The sequence below is a fragment of the Pinus tabuliformis genome, chromosome 8, assembly GCF_031772625.1.
Source record: "Pinus tabuliformis cultivar Carrire ecotype Pingquan chromosome 8, CPIR1, whole genome shotgun sequence".
Classification (NCBI taxonomy): Eukaryota; Viridiplantae; Streptophyta; class Pinopsida; order Pinales; family Pinaceae; genus Pinus; species Pinus tabuliformis.
The window spans coordinates 777,954,150-777,974,653 of NC_142294.1; the positions used below are offsets into that span (position 1 = coordinate 777,954,150).

Below are 20,504 nucleotides of genomic sequence, written 5' to 3' on the forward strand. Positions count from 1 at the left end.
TGACAAAAAGACAGGAGAAAAAACAGTTGAACAAGGACAGAACCAGTCATTCGCAGAAAATCTAGCTTCTTGTGAATGGTATTCTACAATAGCTCAATTTTTGTTGAAGCTAGAAGTTCCTCTAGGCCTAAGTTCAAGCCAAACTAGGACTATTAAGCTCAGGGCAGCCAAATTCTGTATTCATGAAAATTTGTTCTATTGAAGGGATTCATCTGGAATCTTTTTAAGGTGTCTGGACAAAGAACAATCTATGGAGGTCATGCATCAGTTCCATTCCAGCATCTGTGGAGGACATCATTATTGGAAAACCACAGCCCACAAAATCCTCAGAGCTGGGTATTATTGGCCCACTTTGTTTTCTGATGTCTTTTTATTTGTAAAATCTTGTGACAAGTGCCAGAGGTTTGAAGGAAAACAACAGTTGAAGTCTTTACCCTTGAAGCCAATACATGCCAGTGGCCCTTTCCAGCAGTGGGGCTTGGATTTTATAGGGGAAATTAATCCACATTCTAGCGGCCAACACAAATGGATCTTCGTAGCCACTGAATACTTCACTAAATGGATTGAAGCCATCCTTACTAGGAAAGCTGATCACCATGTGGTCATGAAGTTCTTGACAGAAAACATTTTCACTAGGTTTGGCTGTCCACATAAATTAGTTACAGACAATGCAGCAGCCTTCAGGGCAAAAGAGTTGGTGGACATGTGTGACTCAATGGGCATTAAGCTAGTACATTCCACTTCATATTACCCTCAAGGTAATGGTCTAGCAGAATCATCCAATAAGAGCCTGATAAGGATAATCAAAAAGCTGCTGGAAGACAACAAAAGGAACTGGGATTCCAAACTGAAGTTTGCATTGTGGGTTGACAGGGTGACCACCAAGAAATCTACATGGAATTCTCTGTTCAAGTTGGTATATGGCGCTGAGGCTGTATTCCCAATCCAGTTGACCCTCCCTGTGGCCAAGTTCCTGCAGGAAGAACAGAATGGGGAAAATGACATGGCAAAGAGGATTAGTGACTTGGCCAAAGTGCACCAAATCAGAGATCAATTGTTTGAAAAGACTGCAGCACATCAAAAGAGAATCAAGGAGGCCTTTGACAGACAAAGATGGACAATTTTCAAGTTGGAGACTTGGTGCTTAAATGGGATGCACTGAAGGAAAAGAAAGGCAATCATGGGAAGTTCGATGCTCTGTGGACTGGACCTTTTGTCATTGCTTAGGACCCATACGCCCTCAAGCGCTCATAAACCCCTCATCGCTTCCCCGCCGTTGATCACCCCAGCCGATCCAACGACTCCCGTCGTATCCGATAAAGGTGACCCTCTCTATCACTCCCCACCATTAGATCATCTCCGCCAAGATCTAACGGTCTTCTCTTCCATTGCGCCAGTGACGTAATCGAGCGATAGCGCGCAATGAGAGCGGTTTTTCTCTCTCATCCACTGCTACGTGTCGACCATTGAATGGAACCGCTCGGCGCCAGGCTTTTACCACTTTACACCCGAAAGCGGTGTGATGAATACCTTTACCGCCCGACCAAACCGCCCCCGTCTAATAAACAACCGTGCAACTCTGTTTCTCGATGACCGTCCGATCTGTCCGCTGAAGATCCAACAGCTCTAACTCACCCTGCTCCCAACTCGGTCGATAGCCTCCGCTGAGCCATCTCTGCCGTCCATTTCCCCGATTAAACGATCATTTTTCCCATTCAGCCAAATCGTCCACTTACCCATGCATTCCATGTCCTCTGACCATTCTATTGCCCGAAGAAGGAGATAACCAGCGTGCCAGCATCAGTAAAAGTGAGACTCCCAACCACCATATTTAACAAAAAGCATGGCCAGGGGAGAAAAGAACACAACACGACTCTGCAACTGAATTTATCAATCACGGACTCTATCGGTACGAGCACTCTTACCGTCTAAAAGGACAGCACAACACTTGAACAGATCGGATTCACCCATTGAAGCAAGCAAACACATTCAGAGACTCCATCAGGCAGTTAAATGCAGTTGGTGGTCAATTATGACCCCTCCACACCTAAGCGGCCAAGTGCCCTTGTAATGTAAATTTATAAATACCTAGAAACAAGATGTAATCAAGGTTGGCATTTGATGTAAGGTTCAACTTCTGGAGACTGTGGAAATTTTGTCACTTGCAGCGTCTCATCTTCATTTTCAGCGAATACAAGCTTCTTTCGTTGTTAACTGCGCACTGTTCATTTTCTCCTTATTCTAAGCTTGTGCATAATACGGTGTATTCTTGAGCTCCTGGTCTTTAGCACTAGATAATTGTCATCTTATCTCTGTGTTAAAGTATTGATTGCATTACTAAATAGGTTGCTCAGGTTTCTTTCTATCTAATGCAGGAGAGTTGTCATCCTGTCTTTGCATTAATAGATTAGATTCACAGGTTTCCTTACTGGTTGCAGCCGGCCATCACATGGTCTTGTGCATCTGCTGGTGTGGTTAGTATTCTCCATATTCACCTTATATCTAAACTGTGAGCATTGGTGGTCTAAAGCTTTGTAGTTTGAGGGTGTTTATGCATGTCTGGAGTGAAACAAAGTGAAAGTGGTTATCTAGCTTGAACCAAACCATCATTCCTTCCATTAACCCTGCAACAATAGTTGAATTTATATGTTACCAGCCATCTCCGAGCTACAACCTAAGAGAGTTTCTTGGAATCCTAACAAGTATGACACAATATCACAAAAAATTAACTCATACCTGAATGTCATAACACTAACCATTCGCATAGACCAATCCAATTTCGTAGCATACATATAACAAGAATATTTTAATGTAATAAACCTAATCATCAGGTTACTAACATATAACAACAAAAAGTTATATAACATGCTCATCAAAACATATAACCTAATCATCAAGCTAACTATCACGTAACAAGAAGAAGTCATATATCATGTTTATCAACAACATATAACCTAATTATCATGCTAACTATCACATAACAACAACAAATTAAACTATAACATACTCATCAACAACATATAACCTAATCATCAAGCTAACTATTACATAACAATAAGAAGTTAACCTATAACTATTCATCAACAACATATAACATAATCATCAAGTTATCTAACATAAAACAAAAATAGTAATGCATATAACCATAGGTTACTATCATTCATAACTATCTGACATGTGCATATGATTAAACTAATCAGGGAAAATTTTAAGAACCCCCCCTAAATTTATAAATATAATAAATGGGCGAATCTCCATGGTATATAGGAAAAATGGAAGGCCATTTTATCAATAATATAATATGTATATATAATTTTTTGGCGAATCTCTCACCAGGCATGGCGAATATTTTACTCAATTATAAAATCTTGTAAGATCTTGGCGAGTCTTTCACTAAATAATAAAACTTTGTGAAGTCCTAGTGAATCTTAGCGTAGGCTACATGATGGTTTAATTCCCCCATTTAAATAGGCTGCATTCCAGGTGAATACCATGGGTCAATACCATGTGCCATTTTGGTGAATACCATGGGTCAATACCATGTGCCATTTTTATTTTTATTAATTTTAATATTAGGGTTAATAATGGTTTTTTGCATGGTATTAATAACAATCTAGTCCATGGTATTTGTCCCATAGTATTTTGGCCATAGGTTTCACCTAAATATAACCTGTTTTTTGAGTGTTCGTAAATATAAGGTGACTTATGGAGTAAATATAAAAAATGTTTTATTTGTTTACCATACCTCTCGTTTATTTATATTTTTATTAATTTACCATACCTCTTTTACAAATATGGTATTTGGCCCATAGGATTCACTTAAATAAAACCTCTTTCTTGAGCCTTCATAAATAGAACGAGGGTTATGGACTAAATATAAAAAGAGGTTTTATTTATTTACGATACTTCTAGTTTATTTATATTTTTATTTATTTACCATATCGTTTGAGTAAGTATAAAAAGACGTTTTATTTATTTACCATACCTCCACTTTACTTATATTTTTATTTGTTTACACCGTGTGACTTATGGAGTAAATATAAAAAATGTTTTATTTATTTACCATACCTTTCATTTATTTATACTTTTATTAATTTACCATACCTCTTTTATAAATATGGTATTTGGCCCATAAGATTCACTTAAATAAAACCTATTCTTGAACATGGGCGAATGGATTTACTTAAATAAAACCTATTCTTGAAAATGGGCGAATGGAAGGTTGTAAGTCCTAATTTCAAGGGCTAAATTTACCTTTTTTACCCTCTCCCTTAAAATAAGGTGGGCTATTTGAGGTGATTTTTAAAAATGTACTATGATACAAAATATTCGCCCACTAAAAATTTAAAACCCCTTAATTTCGCCAAAGGGTAAACATTCGCTCCTAAAATTATCCTTGAAACTAATCAACTAGCATCTATCATGTATGTAACCATAAAATCAATATAATGAAAGACATACACATAACCATAATGCACATAACAATCCTTAACTTACATACCTGTATGCCTAACATAGAGACCTATATGACGACATGCTCTTTCCTCTAGGTCCAATGCGGCAACTTCACTTCGATGATTTGCATATTTTTCTCTATCTAAGCCAACACATCAACATCATAACAACCAACAACATCACGATGACCTAATTGCATACAATGACCTCATGCACAACAACCTTCACCATGACAATGCATGCATAACAACATATAGACACTGACGTGTGTAACAAATGCATATACAACTGATATGCATTCATGGTTAACACATCCCAAAAGCAATATCATCAACTTCTACATGGAAAATTCATTATAACCATGATCCACACCATGTAAATGTAACAAGTACATAGACTACAGGCATAAGGAAAACATATGCAATCGACATGAATGCATGACGAACACACTGCCCATCCAATCTAAGGGGTGAACCATGCTCTGATACCACTTTGTGGTATCATATATGACCCAAAGAGAGCATATCCTGCTCTGATACAACTTTGTAGCACCTTCCTCCCACATCTATTCAAGTAATCGACCAACTGGGGTAAACATGTGACGAGAGGCTACTATGATATGATTCAACCTCCTAGACGACCTTAAGGAAGTGGAATCATCATAAGCACACCATACAGACCTTCAACATCAACAATAGGACCCTATGAACCATCCCACACTTTCTCCTCACCATCCGTTGGGCCCCACTGATATTTTAGACCACCTAACCCCTGGACGCTCCCATGTTATAGGCATGAAAGCGTCCAAGAGGCTATGGATGCTCTCATGACATGGAATGCCAATATCCAAGGACTATTTTTCTTAGTGTTGTGTTAGCATCCTTGGGATTTGAGCCATTTTCAAGCCCAAAATTCTTGCCACTACCCATAACTTATTGTAACTTCCTGAATCCATTAGACACATTATGAAAAGACTAATAAATCAAAAACAAACTCCATTACTAGGCGTGACCATCCGCAACCGGGACTGACATTCTGTCAAACAATTGGCCTTAATGCAATTTACAAGTCTAGGATACAAGATAGAGCATGAATGACTAAAAAATATTATGAGACATGACAAAAGGGATCACCACCTTCTCCCTTGAATATTATGACATCAATTAGGTCTTTCATCCATCATTTTAACAGTTACAAGTAAATACATGAAATAACTATGACATGAACTCGCCAATTAACCATACTTATAACCATGAAAATAACAGTGAGATAAACAACCATTAAATCCACATATAAATTAATACAAAAAGTAAGAGAACTTAGTTTTTATTAGACATAGGCAAATCCGACTAGGTTTGGGACTTTCGCGTACCACCCGATCGTAGACATGGTTGAACGAAATTTTTCCCTCAACGAGTCACCCCTGTGCCATATTCCAAGCATGAATATGGGATTTCATAAAACACATCAATCCAAAACGATCCAAGGCTTCCATAGGCCAACCACTTTGACCCATCAAACTGTAAGGTCCATTTCGTGTAAGGTCCAATTCCATACTATATAGAGATATGTATTTTTCTGTTATAATCACAGCAAAACACCACCAGAAGAGAAACGCATTGAAATTTCAAATTTATTCAGCACTGTCTAACAATTTTGTGAAACTCATTTCAGGAAACATATCACAACATTTACATACTTTTAACTAAGATCAAATAGTAATGAAACACGTGTACCGTTCACCAGAAGGCGAGACTCCGCTTGCTCTATTGTTACTGGTATTCCCTTGTTGCCGGTCACCTTTGCAAGTGAATGACGACGTACTTGATCCGAATGTGAAGACCCACCGGTTAACCTCCCAGCCTACTCCTTGGGTACTCTTCTTCCCCGTGGACCCCCGAGCTGCAATGGGGTTGTACAATGGAGGAATGCACTAGCTGGTAGAGGAGAGCACTCCTTGGCTCAAGAGTCCCCTCTCTAAAATCCTCTACCTCACCAAACTCACTATAGTTTCATAATCACTTCTCTAACATCATATCATCCATCCAACAATAGGGTTACCCAAAAAGTCCCTTCTCCCATGGCTTGCCCCTTCTTTTATAGGAGTTCTCATAGGTGACACTTGTCATGTCATGCATAATTAATTATTTTTTTTATAATTCAATAGCTTGATTATTCACCCACCCATGTGTCATTCTCACATCAAGGGTCTCCCAAAATTATTTACTTAAATTTTTATTTAAAACTAATATTTTCCTCACCTCAACAAGATTCCTATTTCTTCTCCTAGTTGTCTCTTTATTCCCCCTTTTATTCCTTAATTTGTGTTCATTACTTAAAGTCAATTAATGAGTCAAGATTTGATCCCCTATTTACTCCCTAATTTAACTCAGGTTATCTCTTAGATGGATATTCTTATGTTGTTTGTTGCCACATGGAGGTTCTTTACATTTCTCTAAATTTAATTTATTACTCTTATTTTAATTCACCTTCCTCTTTTCTTAATTAGGTTTAATTAGTTTAGGATTAATCTTTATCCTTACAATTATGTCCCTCTTTCCCCTTTTTACCTAATTAAACCACACAATCTTCTTAGTACTTTCCAACATGGGAAGGGTAGAGTTTTTAAGGTACTCTATTTTATTTCTTCCTATGATCCTCCTTATTCCAAGTTTTATTTTTGATTTAATTACCTTGGTTTCTAATCATCATTTACCCTTGATGTAACTTTACTTAGTTTTCATTCCTTACTTATATTTATTTATTATTATTTATTTTTAATGATTCCAAGGGTGCCAAGCTTGGTTGTGCCCTTCAAGAACTTTCCTAGAAGTTCCAAGGGTGCCACACCTAATAGTTTACTTGTGATGCCAAGGGTGCCAAGTTGGTCGTGCCCTTCAAGAATTTCCCCTGAAGTTCCAAGGGTGCCACACCACTTGCCCTTCAAGCATCCAGTGACTACGAGGGGAAAGTATAGTGCAACGTCATAGACCACTGTCATCTCTTATGTTGCCTGCTATAGTGAGACTAATGGTGCCGGGGATCAAGGAATCCGCCTTGATGCGCGCCCTCCAGTAAACTCCTCATGAGCGACCCAACTTTGGGACTTGCCCTCGTGGCATCGTGATCTTCAAGGCGAAGGTGTTTCAACCCTTCCAACCCAAGTCACGGCGGGAGTGCTAGTGCGTGAGATCAGGGACTCTGTCCCACCCCTCCCATGTAGTTCCATCCACCTGTACAACCCCATCACCCATATGTGGGTCATTCGGTCAAGCAACTAGTCTGTGCCTGCAACCATTAACATATCATCAGAATATAGTTAAACATATATGGCAGATTTCAAGATCGACTTAGACTTTAAAGGATAAAATAATATGAATTTTCCTCAAACCAGGTGTCATCGACATGTCATATGCGAGTGCCTCTGATGGTTTCCTGCCATACTCAATAATCATCAGTAACAAGGTTTCTCAATGTTAGTCATTATCATAATAGCATCATTAACAATTCCTGGTCATTCACATCATTGTCCATTGTAAGTTTGAACTAAAGGAAGTAGGTAACATAGGGGACACATCCCTCATGGCTATCATCAATAATCATCAATGGAAACATAAATATTCATTAATCTATCAACATCGTAACATCGTAGACATATACCTATCCATCAAATTTATCATCATTATGCTTTTAGTAGAGCGCATACATATTCTTTACTACCCTCATCATAAATTCAAATAGAGACCAACTTAACTATTTAATGTTGCAATCATCAGAATACTGATAGATAAGATGCATAACCATTCATGCTATCATAATATCAATGGAAAGCATCCATAAACATCACAACCATGAATATCTCAATCGCTAATAATAGTGTCATGTGTCCAGATCCTCAATCTGAGGTCCTCAAAGAATAAAGTGTCTAAGATAATGTCATATTAAGGTCAGGAAACTAGAGTGGGCACTACATACACCCCCTCTTAACAATGGACTTCGTCCCGAAGTCCTCGAAACATAAAGGAAAACGACGACACATATCCTAGGAATCCTTCCTGAAACTCTTGCTAACCTTCTGGTAACAGGTATCTCTGATTTTTAAATTAAGCACATTTTTTTTTCTAAGGAATTAAAATCAATTAACAAAATCGTTTTCATCTTCTGGATTAAGTAATTTTCTCAACTAATTTATTTATTATTATTATTTTTATCATTTTTACCTAATTAGTTCTATTAGGCCCTCATGAAACATTGTCATAAAATCTAATGCTTCTCATTTTCATTCCTTTAACCTCTTGAATATTCAAGAATGTCCTTCTAGTATAGTTCCTTCGAACATGAGCTTGAGATGCAATGTCCAACGATTGTCTTTGTTATGATCATCCTTCATACTATGTTCATAATGCAATTTTTTTTTTTTTCATCAAAAGTTTGTTCCCCATTTTCTTCATTCTTGTTGGCCATTTCTCAAGGAGCCTCTGCTTAAGCATGATATCAATGGCATCGCTCTTATCTATAGGCTTCACATTTATGAATGGTACCACTGTTGTATAGATGGCATCATATTCTTACCGAGAAGTATGATATGACATTAGTGTGGCACTGCATACAGAGAGGTATGATATGGCATCATAAGTAGAACAATATGGAATCATATGTTTTGAGCAATGGGCTTTGTCTTAAGATATTCTAGACAAAGATCAGAGGCAATACTTGTCATAGTAACAACATTCTCTATTCCTTGGATGTTAGTTCACAATTTCAAATGAAATTGTGAACTAACAGGGATTGACCCTATAAAATCAAATATATCTAATATGGATGTACTTTGTATCTCAGTTGAACAATTGACGAAATCTAATAGAAGAAAAAGCATTCTGGGTTTTCCCCTTGTGGGGTTTTAACTTGGTCTCCGACCAATTCCGGTGTCTCTATGAGTTCTTGTTTTTCTTCTATTATTATTTTATGTTATGTCGTATCACTGATGATGTTTTTCTTTCTACATAATTGCATATAATGATGATTATAATGCTGTGGGGGTGAATTCATTGTGTAAATGATGTAATGCAATTATAAAAGCAAAAAAAACAATATAGACCCAAGAGAAAATTAACACTCAAGGAAAGAAATCAGATTTCTTCTAAGTTTGAGAGCTATAGTACAACCGTTGGTATCAAGACAATTCACAGGGATACTCATGATGTCACTTGCGGGGATTTGAACCTAGATGGAGAAATTATCATCCATTTGATCCAACAACCCGAAATAACTCCAATTGACATCTTAAATACATACCATAAATGTTGTATATGTGAATGTATATTTTAACTTACATAGCATCTTCCGTATTACTCAGACAATATTGTTTACCTTTTAATATTGTCATCATATTACGGTGTATATGGTTTACCTTCTAATATTATCATACGGTGATGATATCAGTTAAATTTTCCAATTACCAGACAACATAAGTTACAATTGACTTGGCATGCATGCACAATTTTCAAGTCTAAGACCAAGTGAAGCTTAAAAGTTGTAGTGCACAACTCTAAGTCGAGCAATCTACTAGGTCTGTATGGTCAATCCCCCTTTCCCTATAATTACATGTTTACACCTCAAGCATTCAATTACAATATGTTTACACATCAAGCATTCAGGTGCAGAGGCTTTCAATTGCTTTGGGATGGATGAATAGATATGGTTCAGACCTATTTCCCACAACTTTATAATTAAACGTTTTTGCATATCAATTGCTATTACATTTGAGAGACTGATCGCTTAAACGATTCAGCTTGAATTTTTATAAAACACTTTGAAGCACTTTAAGACAGTGCAGTAAAATCTTCATAGCTTTTGGTTGATACTCGATGAGTTCACTTATGACAGCGACGCATCCTTTTTTTTTTTTCCAAAATTTTGGCTTGGATTATTATATAACACTTTGACATACTTTACGGCAGTGCAGTATGATGTTCATAACTGCTCAGATGTGTTTTTTTTTTTTTTTTTTTTTATGTATAAAACTGCTCACAAAATTCATCCAAGGCCTCTTCACGCCATATGTTAGTATCTTGTAAAAAAGAATTCTGAGTAATTTTGATCACACTCCAATAATACATGTAACAATCTTTTCCTGCTGTAAATATTCTTGTCTAAGGCCAATTGGAAAACTTTTAGCATTACAAAGTTTACTGGTTTATTGTTATTGTTCTTTGTGTAAGAAGGTTCTTTGCATCTAGTGTGGATGTCCGGATGTCCTCTGGAACAGTGAAACCTCACAATTGGCTCCCACACTCAATCTCTCTCTATGAGATTTAGATATGAAACCTAATGGAAACTAAACCTCACACAAACCAACCATCTTATTTACACTTTATAGGTTAACATCCTAAACTCTACCTACTATAAATCTGGTGTATCAGATAAGTGGACACTTTCTTTCCAGGCCAGTAAAACAACAAAATAAAGAGGCATTTGAACTTTTTCTCCATTTCACATACCATCTGTTCATAAAATTCGACATGTCAGAGACGAAAGGTGGAAAAGGCGTGCCCAGGCCACTAAAACAACAAAAAAGAGGCGTTTGAACTTCTTCTCCATTTCACACATCATCTGTTCATGAAAACCCTATTAGAGACTACAAAAAAAATGAAAATGGAGATTTCTTGTGTTTTATACATCTACAGGGTGCAGTTATCTTCCTCAATTTATCATTTTTTTTCAAACATCAGTGTTCTTTATGTCGATTTAGATATAATTTATCTGTAATTTCAATTTAAGAAAAAAAATAAAGAGATGCATGCTCTGTTTCACCCACCATTTGTTGATGAAAACCTTGGTAGAGACTTTGCAGAGAATGAAAATAGATATTTCTTGAGTTTGATACATCTACAGGCTGCCATTACTTTCCTGAGTTTGTTATTTATTGAACATCAGTGTTACGTATTTCTATTTAGTTGTATTTAGCGCAAAGAGTGGTCGGTAACCCTGAGGGAGTAATGCAGATTGGAACCTGTCACCTCCCCATTAGCAACATACCTATGGTGAATGGACTTATATATATATAATATTTATATCCCTCCATGTCCCGTTTGAGGTGTCTACATGTTCTGTATCGGATACCTGAATCCATGTGTCTCCATGTCCCCGTGTCAGGTGAATTAGCTTTCGACAAAATAAGACACAAAGAAAAGCCCAAGGAGGTGGTATTGAGAAAAATTTGAAGCTTAAATCTGGATGGTTGACTATCCAGTGTAGTGACAGAGCTAAATTTTTCGGTGCATTTTAATATCTCTACGAGTTCCAAATCATATTCTGTGATAAAAAAAAATTACAAAGTACCTTTGAAAGTCGTTCAAATTTTCAAACTGATAATATACCAAAAAGTGATGACCATCAATGAACTGATCGGTTGATCCCTTTCCTGCAGAATGCTCAAATATTCTTCACGGTGAAAAATGCTTATCATTTAATCAAAAAGATATGGAATACCTGTTTTCTAGAAATTTATATTTCATACTGGTGGTCGCTGGAACTTACTCTTCTTTGCAGAACCAATTGTTTTGTTCATTTTCTAAGGTCGGATCCTCTTCAAACTAGCGATATCAGCCCTACTTTAGAGTTCGACTTGGAGAAGCCGGTGGTTTTAAGTCCTCGTACCAATATATGCCCACGAACATGTTGACAATGTCAGGGTTTCATGTTCCTCCAGGAGTCGGTATGAATATGCGAAGAATTCACTGTTTTTATATTTTCGAACGAATACCCTACAAAAACCTTCAAGGAAAATATTGAAATAACCAGGTGAAAGACAAATCCTTCTTGATAGAGTGCAGAGTCCTTGAAGAATTTGAATTCGAAGTTCTTCCAAGAAAATCGAATCTGGCACAATTCTAAGTCATTAAATAGAATAAAATTTCAATAACTTGCAAGATTGGACATATTTCAATAAATATTGGCCTTTAAAAAAAAAACGAAATCAAATGCGTGTAATCTGGAAACATGTGACACGGCGAGAGCCTAGATCTGAAACATGCCACCACCAGAGTCTTGGATCTAGCAATACGTAGTTTTTCTTCCGATCCAACCATGATAGTCTCTGATTTTAAATCTGCTTCTAAATCAGGGCACTGCATTTTCTCGACTAGAAATGCCAGGAATTCTGAAGAAACATGTGCCATTTGCTGAAAAGGATTTGGGTGCTTTCAATAGTCAGGGTATGCTGCCCATGCCTAACTTGAAAGATCGTAATGAACTTTGAACACAGAATGAGCCTCTTCCAATGATTGGGGACTCAGATGTTCTGCCACATCCTGACGAGGATCTCAACGTGGCAGAGGAATGTATTCAAACAACAGAACGTTTTCAAAAGTTATGTGTAGGAAGCATTGTTGAGACTTCAGGCAAACTCTCTACAACTGAATCTGAAATAGATCCCAAGGTTATTAATGGAGAGTTTGATGAAGAAAAAAAAAACTTCCCTTGTTCGGAACACAGGAACAGAAGCTGGTGAATCTGAGGGTTTTCAGTTAAATGAGAAAAATGGTGGAGATGGTATATTGGCAATAGGTTTGGTCATTGCCATTCAAGAAGACAATGAAACAAAGAAGGCTGAGCTTGAAGATATTCCTCCAATGTCCATTGATGGTTGTTTGGCTGCTTTTACAAGGCCAGAGATCCTTTGGGGTGAAAATGCATGGCAATGTGAAATTTTTCTTCTAGGAGTTCCAAGAGTTCTTTCAAGCTGGAGGCAAAGCCAGAGCAAGACAGGAAAATTCAGTAAAAACAAACTTTTATATCAACGAGGTATGGTAGAGGCACACACAAGGAACAAGTGCATTTAGCAGCTGGCAGGGGAAATATTGAGGGAGTATGGACAACAACTTTAGTAATTTGCCTGAGAAACAGTTGATAAATTTAGGAGATCCAACTACTGTAAGGAGCTCGCAGAAAAGGAAGGTAAAATGCTTCAGAATGTTGATAGGTTCAATGATTTGGATGTTAGTCATACAGACAATCAAAGAAGTTATATTTTTTCCAAGTAGAGACATTGGCGTAATTAACTCTTGTGACAATAATTCAAATAAATTTTTCCTGGTCAAGGGAAATTTACTGTGAAAACAGGAAAGATTTTCGATGTTAAAGATCAACTAGCTACCAAGGCTGAGACACGACCAAAAATTTGACAAAGCAGTCCCACATATAGACCCTGCTATCTGTAGCAACATGTTGAAGGGTAAACAAACTTGTGGAGTCTCGGGTAGAGATGTATTTGATTTCAAAAATTCTATCCTCAAGGTTGATGAGCTTCAAAATGAAGCTTAGAAATCATCTTGGGGAAAAGCAAGACTACAGGGAAGTAATTCCATGGAAAAGAATCACGGGATGAAGGGATTAATAAAATAAATAAATTTTATTAATTTAATTAATTAATTTATTTTTTATTTTAGTGAGCTAGCTTGAATGGTTGAGTGTTTCGAGTTTCATATAAAAATCTTGGGATAATTTTTTTTTAATAAAATAAGTATTCCCTTCAACAAGGTAATGACAGGCAAGCTTGAGAAATCTCATGTATTATATGTAACACTGAAACTTAATGCCCATGGAAGAGAGGGAGATAGTGCAATGGCCTCTGAATGAAATAGAGATGAGTACAATGGCCTTTCAATGAAACACCAACAATTAATGAACATAAAAGCAAAATGTTATATAAATAATAAACAGCTAAAACAAAAATGGTGGATAAATAAGGTGAACAAAGTATTACAATCTCAGCGAAGGCTGATACCCTGTGCTTGAAGCATGGCGGCAGGTTTATGTTCTCAACTCCAACATAGCAGCTTAAAGACGGAAAAAAAAATGCCTGAAACATATGAAAGAATGAAGATAATCCATTATCAGAGTATTGCCAAAACTTCATCATAAAGAGTCTCTCAATGTCTCTGCCGATCCTTTAATAACTCTATATGTTTTCTCAAATCATGGAGAAATAATCATGAAATCAGAACAGGGTTCAAATTGTCCTTAATTGTATGCCTGATTAAAATTTTGATTCGTGGAATATTAGAGCACTGTGAGAGAACATCACTCCTTCACTTCATGGTTGAAAATTCATAAACAACTGCTGTGGACCTCCTCCGAAGTCATGGCGGAAACACGAATACCCAATACGTGTGGAATTACCAGGGTTCATATTTGTAAAGGCAGTTGCAACTATTCTCCTTCGATTTAGAAAACCTTACATAGAATGTTGAGAGGTATCGAAAACTGTAACTTCCTCAAATTTGTTCACAAGGTCTGCAAACTCCTGCACATTCAAGCTGTACTGTTCTGTTTGTAGCTGTGTGTCTTCTGACCACCATTGATAAAGTCCATGAGCTACTTTGAATTCCCTGGGACCAGTGGAATTAATAAATAGAATTGCAGAGGGCAACAGATGTTGGGGCTCCGGCTTTCGCCCCAATAAATACAATAATGAATTAATAATAGAACTGTGAACGGTAAAGCTCCGCCGAGCTCTGAAATAATAGAAATAATTACAAGACACTGGATCATAGACATTAATATACAAATTGGGGAACCATTTCTGGATGGCAATGAAGGTCGCCTGAGCTTGGCCATCGTCCTTCCTACCTCTAGCCAGACGTCCAGCGGCACTCCCCCGGATCTTATGAATAAAAATGCCCAATTTCTCATCCTTGACCGAAACCGATGAAAGAAAAAAAAAGAAAAGAGGATTGGATTTCAGAGATCAACGCGCTGAAGACAATGTAAATACCGTTGAAAATCGGTCTGACAACACGGGCTCTACCGCAGATGGTCCAAATTCAATTTACAGTGGAGGTGAATTCGATCCAGATACAAGTAGCGGGTATGGTTTGAATAGCGCAGAAGCAATAGCTAATCCTCGGAATCACCGCAATGTAGACACCTTTGAAATCCGTTCTGTCAGCACGGGCTCTAACGAATATGCTCCAATCTCAGAATTAAATAAACGCATCACGGTTAATAAAAACAGCAGAAGCAGAATGGATAACAACTATAAGGAAATGGTTAGCGTAGAAATGATGACGGAGAACATCAAAAACAAAATGTTTAATAATAATAATTCGACCAGCGTTATAGATACTGAAAGCGCAGAGGTTACAGGCTCCGGTAGTCTTAGTGAAAGCGCAGAAGTTTCGATTCCAATAAATGTAATTGAAAACGCAGAAGTTTCGATTCCAAGAAATTTAAGTGAAAACGCAGAAGTTTCGATTCCAAGAAATTTAAATGAATATAAAAATTTATATGGTAATTCTAATAATAAAAACATTGGTTATGACAATAAAAACGCAGAGTTTTTATGTGATGAGTCTAGAATGAATAAGATCATCATAGAAAATGATAACTCCCTGGGCAGGGCCGAGAATGATAATGAGGACAATGTGAACCAAGTCAACTTGGATAGGATGGAGAGGCTGCAAGTCTCCAGAAAAGATACGCATGGCAGAGTCAGGAATTTCGATGAGGATGTGAAAAGGTCAGTATTAATCGCTAATAATGACAATTTTATCCAAAATGATGTGGCAAATTGCAAGATGCTGGGCAAGGGTGACAAGGAGCCTGAAGAAAACTCTTATGGATCAACATCATCAGCTAAAAGAAAAGTAGTTAACCTATCTTCCGAGGTTCTTGACCAGATAGCCGTTAATGTTCTCAGCAAGGGGATGGGGTTTGCAATGGCCCCTAAAAGCCTCCCCATTGAAAAGATGATTTGTAACATTGAAGATGGGATTAGCAACCTCCCTCTTGAAGACAAAGAAGCATTAAGGCAAGAGTTTTCCCTCATCATGAGAAAAGCCAAGGCTCCCAAAAGCAACTTGAATAAGGAAGAGCAAAAGGCTTTCAGATCCTTACGAAATAATGACAAGATAGTTGTTCTTAAAGCAGAGAAAGGAGGAGCAACGATTATCCTTGATAAAGAAGACTATGTTAAGAAAATGAATGAGCACCTAAATTGTGGCAGTTATAAGAAGCTGAAAGGTAATCCCATGGCCAAGATTATGAAGGATGTTAAAAAGATTATCTCAGATTCCAACCTTGACGAAAAGATGAAGAAGAAATTAACCCCCTCCTGTGAAACCATTCCTAGAATCTATGGATTACCCAAGATCCATAAGGAGGGGGTCCCCCTTAGACCGATAGTCAATACTATTGGCTCCCCAACCTATGAACTTGCTAAATATGTCGCCAAGATTCTAAAGCCCCTGGTTGGAAATACTGACTCCTTCATTAAAGACTCGCACGACTTTGTGAATCTTATTAAAAATGAAAGAATAGAAAAGGATGACATCCTTGTGAGCTTTGACGTGGTTTCCCTATTCACAAAGATTCCTCTTGATGAAGCCATTCAGGTTATAAGAAGTGTCACTCATCCAGAGACCGCAAAGCTGGCTGAAGTATGCCTAAGGTCAACTGTATTCACATTTCAAGGAACATTTTATGAACAGACCTCCGGTGTAGCAATGGGTTCACCCCTCTCGCCGATTGTGGCCAACTTATACATGGAATATTTTGAGAAAAAGGCCTTGGAATCTTATCCTTTGAAACCAGCTTGGTGGAAGCGGTTTGTCGATGACACCAATATAAAATGGACCCATGGTAAAACAGAACTCATCAGGTTTTTCAATCACCTTAACTCCATTTCCCCTGATATAAAATTCACTATGGAGCTTGAAGAAAATATGAGCATCCCTTTCTTAGACATTCTTATCATCAGAAAAGAGGATGGCTCCTTGGGCCATAAGGTTTTCAGGAAATCAACTCACACAGAAAGCTACCTTCACGCGGATTCCCACCATCACCCAGCCCAAAAGCTAGGCGTTCTGAACACTCTTGCCATTAGAGCCCTCCGAATTTCTGACTCAGAACATATAAATGAAGAGAAGAGGCATTTAGTTTCAACTTTCAAGAACATAGGCTACAAGGATCATGAAATTAAAAATGCCATAAAGAAAGCTGAAAAGAGGTTGTCATCTCCCAAACCTAAAAAGGAGGATCAACCTCATGGTGGTAAGGTTTTTCTACCTTACATCCATGGGGTCACAGATAAAATGGCAAAGATCCTAAGAAAGAAAAACATTCTAACTCAATTCTCAGCTCCTGGTACCATCAGACAAAGTTTAAAATCTGTTAAAGATGATATTGACAAGCAGCAACTTAAAGGAGTCTATAAAATAGACTGTTCGTGTGGGAAAAGCTATATAGGTGAAACTGGTCGCTCCCTCCAGACAAGACTGAAAGAGCATGGCGCTGACATCAGGAATGGAAGATCACGTACCTCGGCCTTGGCAGAGCACTCCTCGAAGACTAAACACCACATCTGCTTAGAAAACGCATCAATCATCGCGAGAGAAGAGCAGCATCAGAAACGGAAAATCAGAGAAGCCCTCGAGATCTTGAAGCATCCTTGTAATCTGAACAGAGACAGCGGTTTGGAGATTAGCGGAAGCTGGCTTCCCCTCATCAGTGAAATCAAGAAACGTCAGCCCGGCCCCAGGTAAGTTGTCGATCAGGTAAGCTGTCGATCAGGTAAGATAGTTATGATGATGGATATTAACATAGGTTTACATATTAGTGTAGATATTAACATAGTTTTGATTTTAATATTAGATTTGTCATTAGGTTATTTATATTCCATAAAAGCTCTAATTATTAAATAACTACAAGCATAGGTTTTTTAGACATTATTGTATGTTTTAATATAGTTTAGATTTTAAATATAGAGTTTATTTAATATTTAATATAGAATGAATATAAATCTTAGGTTATATTAATATTAATTTAATGTTATAGATTCTAAGTTTTATTAATACTATTATAACCTAATATTATTTATTGTTATAGAGATTAGGTTTTATTAATTCTATTATATTCATTAAGTGATATAGTTTTTAGGTTAAAAAATTAAGTTATATAGGGCTCAAGTTTTATAAAAAGCATTAAGTTATTTTGTCTTAAGTTATATATATAAATATAAATATTATATTAATATTATATAGATGTTAGATTATATAAATATAAATATTATATTAATTTTATATAGTTTTTAGGATTTATAATATCAATTCTAATACATATATTAGTTTTTAGATTTTAATATTAATATAAATTTTTTTATGTTATATATAAAGTATTATGATATTAATATTTATTTTAGTTTTAGAGTCCAATATAGATATGAGGCTTTATTGATTTTAATTCTATTATATATATTTTAAGTTATATATATAGATTATATAGATTTTAAGTTATACAATTATAAAGTTTTATATTAATCATATTTCACAAATATAAAGTTATATAAAAATTTTAAAGTTATATATTAGGGTATGTTATCAATATTAACTTATATTTTAGTTTTAGATATCACTATCATTTTAGATTTTAGGTTTTAATATTAATATATATATTAGTTTTTAATATTAATATTAACTTAGATTTTAGTTTAAAGTTTTTATTTTATAAATATTAATTAAATGATATTAATTTAAAATTAAAATTAAAATTAGTTTTCATTTTAAATCTCTCTGGCCGACCTGTGCTGTTCCTTTAACTTTCATCCCTCATGAGTATTTATTTCCTTCCTCTGGCTCTTCCATCTTTCTCTTATCATCTTTCTCTGTTCCCTAATGATGGATCCCATTTGGGATTCGAAACGTTGGTGTATAAATTCTTCAACTGTGGATTCTCCGGTCAAAAATACGAAAAGAGGATTGAATAGATGGACATCCATATTAAGGCCCTCCTCGGCCATTATGCGGCCAAATTTGAGAGCAATGGCGGCTCCAAGGGAATGGCCGGTGAGAGAAACGTTCTGAGCCCCGTATTCCCTCACCATCTGTTTAGTAACCCGGAGAGCTTCGTCGAGACGGGAAACCTTGTTTATCTGTTGGAGGATGAGATTGAAATCATCGCACATAATGGTTGTTTGTTGGAACCTCCTAGAACATGCGATGAGTTCGATTCGCTGCACCTACGAACATTTCCTTCTCCAAGTGCAAACAATAGCGTTCAAATACTTTAGCCGTGACATTCAATCGAAAAGCGAGACGGAAGAAAAAGTCGATTTCGAGCCGGTTAAACTTGGAATGGCTAATGTCGCCACTCTGGTATAGAAATCATTATTATAGTGCCCCAGCGGTTGGAGTTTAAGAAAAATTCAACAATATTCCACACCGTTTGGATTTTCAAGGGATAAAAACAAAGCAAAACAAAATTTATGAAATTAAATAGTGTTTCTAAAAATGCAATGGAATTTTAGGCTATTGAAGAAGAAAAAGATCAAAATTCGTGAAATTTAAACAGAGATGTTTTAGATTTCTCCGGCGGATAGAATTTCAAAGGAAGAAACAGGGCAACAACTAAAATTGACGAATTCGTGAGAAGAGATTCTTTAAAATTCCTCGCCAGACGAAATTGCAAGGGATAAACGAAGGAGGAGGTTAGAGTTAGTCACATTAGTTAGAGATTTTCATCATATTATTTCACAAAACTAGCCATGCATGCATGGGCCCATAGGTCTCAAGGGTTCAACATGGCTCTGATACCAAGTGTAAGGTCCAATTCCATACTATATAGAGATATGTATTTTTCTGTTATAATCACAGCAAAACACCACCAGAAGAGAAACGCATTGAAATTTCAAATTTATTCAACACTGTCTAACACTTTTGTGAAACTCATTTCAGGAAACATATCACAACATTTACATACTTTTAACTAAGATCAAATAGTAATGAAACACATGTACCGTTCACCAGAAGGCGAGACTCCGCTTGCTCTATTGTTATTGGTATTCCCTTGTTGCCGGTCACCTTCGCAAGTGAATGACGACGTACTTGATCGGAATGTGAAGACCCACCGGTTAACCTCCCAGCCTACTCCTTGGGTACTCTTCTTCCCCGTGGACCCCCGAGCTGCAATGGGGTTGTACAATGGAGGAATGCACTAGCTGGTAGAGGAGAGCACTCCTTGGCTCAAGAGTCCCCTCTCTAAAATCCTCTACC

At 36.8% G+C, this 20,504-nt stretch overlaps 1 protein-coding gene across 1 annotated transcript; it reads right to left on the minus strand.

The window, feature by feature from the left end:
- Positions 1-14,692: 14,692 nt before the first annotated feature.
- LOC149237902 (GDSL esterase/lipase At4g10955-like) lies at positions 14,693-19,417 on the minus strand. The gene is made up of 2 exons (XM_089369425.1): positions 19,207-19,417; positions 14,693-15,177 (listed from the first exon to the last, which is right to left on the minus strand). The coding sequence occupies exons 1-2, from the start codon at positions 19,415-19,417 to the stop codon at positions 14,693-14,695; spliced, it is 696 nt and encodes a 231-aa protein (XP_089225551.1).
- Positions 19,418-20,504: the final 1,087 nt, after the last annotated feature.